The sequence below is a fragment of the Palaemon carinicauda genome, chromosome 20 (genome assembly GCF_036898095.1).
Source record: "Palaemon carinicauda isolate YSFRI2023 chromosome 20, ASM3689809v2, whole genome shotgun sequence".
Classification (NCBI taxonomy): Eukaryota; Metazoa; Arthropoda; class Malacostraca; order Decapoda; family Palaemonidae; genus Palaemon; species Palaemon carinicauda.
Window position 1 is genome coordinate 115,254,853 of NC_090744.1, and position 3,150 is coordinate 115,258,002.

The following is a 3,150-nucleotide window of genomic DNA, read 5'->3' on the forward strand; positions in this document are numbered from 1 at the left end:
TAACAGATTTTTCATCAATTTTACTATTTTTCGTATATATATATACATACGCACACATACACACACACACACACACATATATATATATATATATATATATATATATATATATATATATATATATAAATATAATATATATATATATGTGTGTGTGTGTGTGTAAGTGTTTTTGTTTATGTAGAAAGACCATAAACAGGTGCGAGTGAAGGGACATGTCTGAGGCCTTTGTCCTGCAGCGGACTAGTTACGGCTGACGATGGTGATGATGAATATATATATATATATATATATATATATATATATATATATATATATATATATATATATATGTACATATATATATATATATATATATATATATATATATATTTATGTACATTATATATATATATATATATATATATATATATATATATATATATACATATATATAATATACACAAAGAATAATTGTAATTCACAACAAAAACTAACTGTTTGATTCCCTCTTGTCAACAGACACCAAGAAGTTCACAGGCAACGTGAATATGCGAAAGCTCTTCCAGGATCCAGAAGACTCATCCTGCTTCCAGGCCGCTGAGACATCCGGAGGCTCTGTCTACAATGTCAATAAGTGGACCTCAAAATCCGCCGTGAGTTTTATTCCTTCCTCTACCATTCTTTGGTCATGGGCGTATTGCAAAGTCGGGTATATGGAGGAAAAGAGGGATGGAAGTAGATTGTATTTTATACCCTATAATTGTAATCATTCCATTTATATATATATATATGTATGTATATATATATATATATATATATATATATATATATATATATATATGTATATGTATATATATATATATATATATATATATATATATATATCCTCTTTCCCATTTAAAAGAAGCACAAAATCACCGTGACCTGCACCTTCAGTACAGGTCGTTCTAATCATCTAATGCCTGCCTGCCTGCCTGTACCGTGCAATTGACTGTACCTTCATTCTTATCAGAACCTTCCTTAAACAAATAAATCTCCACTTAATTTCCAGCCACTAATTATAAGTGCATATGAACCCCCTTTGAGTGAACCCCCCCCCCCCTAAGGCCATTCACAGTCCGGTCAAATATTGTCCCATGATTTCAAATGGAAGCATTTTCACACTAGCGCTCCGGTCCGCTCTCCCTCCGGTCCGCTCTCGCTCCGGTCCGCTCTCGCTCCAGTCTCGCTCCGGTTACGATAGAAAAAAATTAATATGTACAATAACAGGCGCTAAATATATTTCCTAGTATCACTGAACAATATTCCTATACAATTATACTCTTTCCTTATAGTTATAAGTTTGCTAAGACGCTGATTTGGACCGAGAGCGAGCAGTATCTAATCTAGACCGAAGACTGGAGTGTCACCGAACCAATAATGTGACTCAACCCTAAACGTCTTTCTCCCTACAGGTTGCCGAGAAGAAATTCCTGGGAGTCGTCGGTCAGAGCGTCTTGAAGAGCAGCCACGCCCCTGATTGCCAGGAATGCCGATGCCTCAGACAAGGGATGGACGCTGAGATCTCCTGCAGGAAGTGCGGCGAGGAATGGCCTGCTGTTCAGGTCCAGGAAGTCCAGAGCGTGTCAGTCCCGTTAGTCCAGCCTGTTGCTCAAGAAAGCGTTTCCATGACTAGACGGATTGTTGGAACCCACGAAGAGGTAAGATCTTCTGTTATTTAGTAGACAAGGGGCTATTTACAAATGGCTACTCGGAGACTATAAGTATTGTATAGAATATCTGTCAATACTGAATCATAATATCTTAAAATTTCCATTAATGTTCATCGCTCTCTCTCTCTCTCTCTCTCTCTCTCTCTCTCTCTCTCTCTCTCTCTCTCTCTCTCTCTCTCTCTCAAACCAGGAAAGTGGCAACGTCGCTCAGAATATCAAACGGACTTTCAAACAAGACTTCATTGAGGAGAACGCGGCACTAGCCAAGCTAGGAGACAACAGCCAGAGCGAAGGTGATAGTCGCCCTCCAGTGAGACGGACAGAAATAACACAAGAACAAGAGGAGGAAGAAGAGCCACAGGTGGAGGAAGAGGAGGAGGAGCAGGCAGAGGCAGAAGAGGAAGAAGAAGAAGAAGAAGAAGTAAGTGAGGAAAGTGAAGAAGTGGAAGAATACAACTACCCAGATTACTACGATTATAGAAAATAGACCTTATAGACGCACCGTGTTCTGAGCGTTACCACGCATCGTAGATTCATCATAACTACAGTTTATCCCGATGACATCGAAGATCTTTCTCTATTGTAGACGACTTTCATTTCCCACATGCTTCAGTTATTGTCATTGTATTCGTAGCGATATCATTTCCACCTCGTTCAAGATTATCGCAGCTGAAAAAAAGGACGAGCCTTGCCATGCTTGGGTGATTATCTTCCTCTCTCTATTTCTGGCATCTCTTTTTAACAACGGGAAGAAGACCAATGCCTTACGTGGAACGAATATTGAACCTCGAAAAATTTTCCCTTTTCAGCATACTCTGTAACTACTGGGGAAGGTGTAACGGCCAAACAGATAGCTGACTCTACTGCCCACATGTAGTCCTAGTTGCGATTTCCTCTCAGATCCGAATTATGCTTTTTTTGATTAAGCTGGTTTATAAACTATGTGCAGATCAGTTCTGAAGTTAATTATAATCTAATTTATGAACAGTAGAGTCAATAAAATCAAGCATCAAACACTATAATCACGTAGATTTACCTTCGTTTTCTCTTCAAAATGTTTCAAATAAAAGTATGCCAATGTAAATCCACTCAGACATATTTTTATTCCGTAGCATGTAAGCCGACTAATAATCACTTATGATGAAAAGTGGGGCATTAAAATGCAAATATTTATAACATAAACAGGTTCTGATATTCCCATGGTATATATGTTTTCTCTACAATTTGTAACTTTTTTTTAATTGCGCTGTAACTATGCAGGCTGAACTTGAAAGATGGTTTAAATATAATTTTTTTCTTGAAGAATTTTGGGAGATATTATTTTTATAAGCATTCAAAAAGGAAGCTCTACTTCAGAGGCTATATTCTTCTGTGACTATATCATTTTTTATCATTTTTTTTTTTATTAATTTTTCCCGGAAGTTGTGATGAGATGAAAAAATAAACTTTCTGTAAATAC

At 36.9% G+C, this 3,150-nt stretch overlaps 1 protein-coding gene across 1 annotated transcript in view; it reads left to right on the top strand.

Annotated features, from left to right (window-relative positions):
- LOC137660090 (uncharacterized) overlaps positions 1-3,150 on the top strand; it is a 77,261-nt gene extending 74,111 nt beyond the window's left edge. The window contains exons 41-43 of the mRNA XM_068394809.1: positions 499-632; positions 1,434-1,679; positions 1,882-3,150. Of these exons, the coding sequence (XP_068250910.1) occupies positions 499-632; positions 1,434-1,679; positions 1,882-2,178 (677 nt within the window). The 3' untranslated portion in view covers positions 2,179-3,150. The remainder of the gene's footprint in view (positions 1-498; positions 633-1,433; positions 1,680-1,881) is intronic.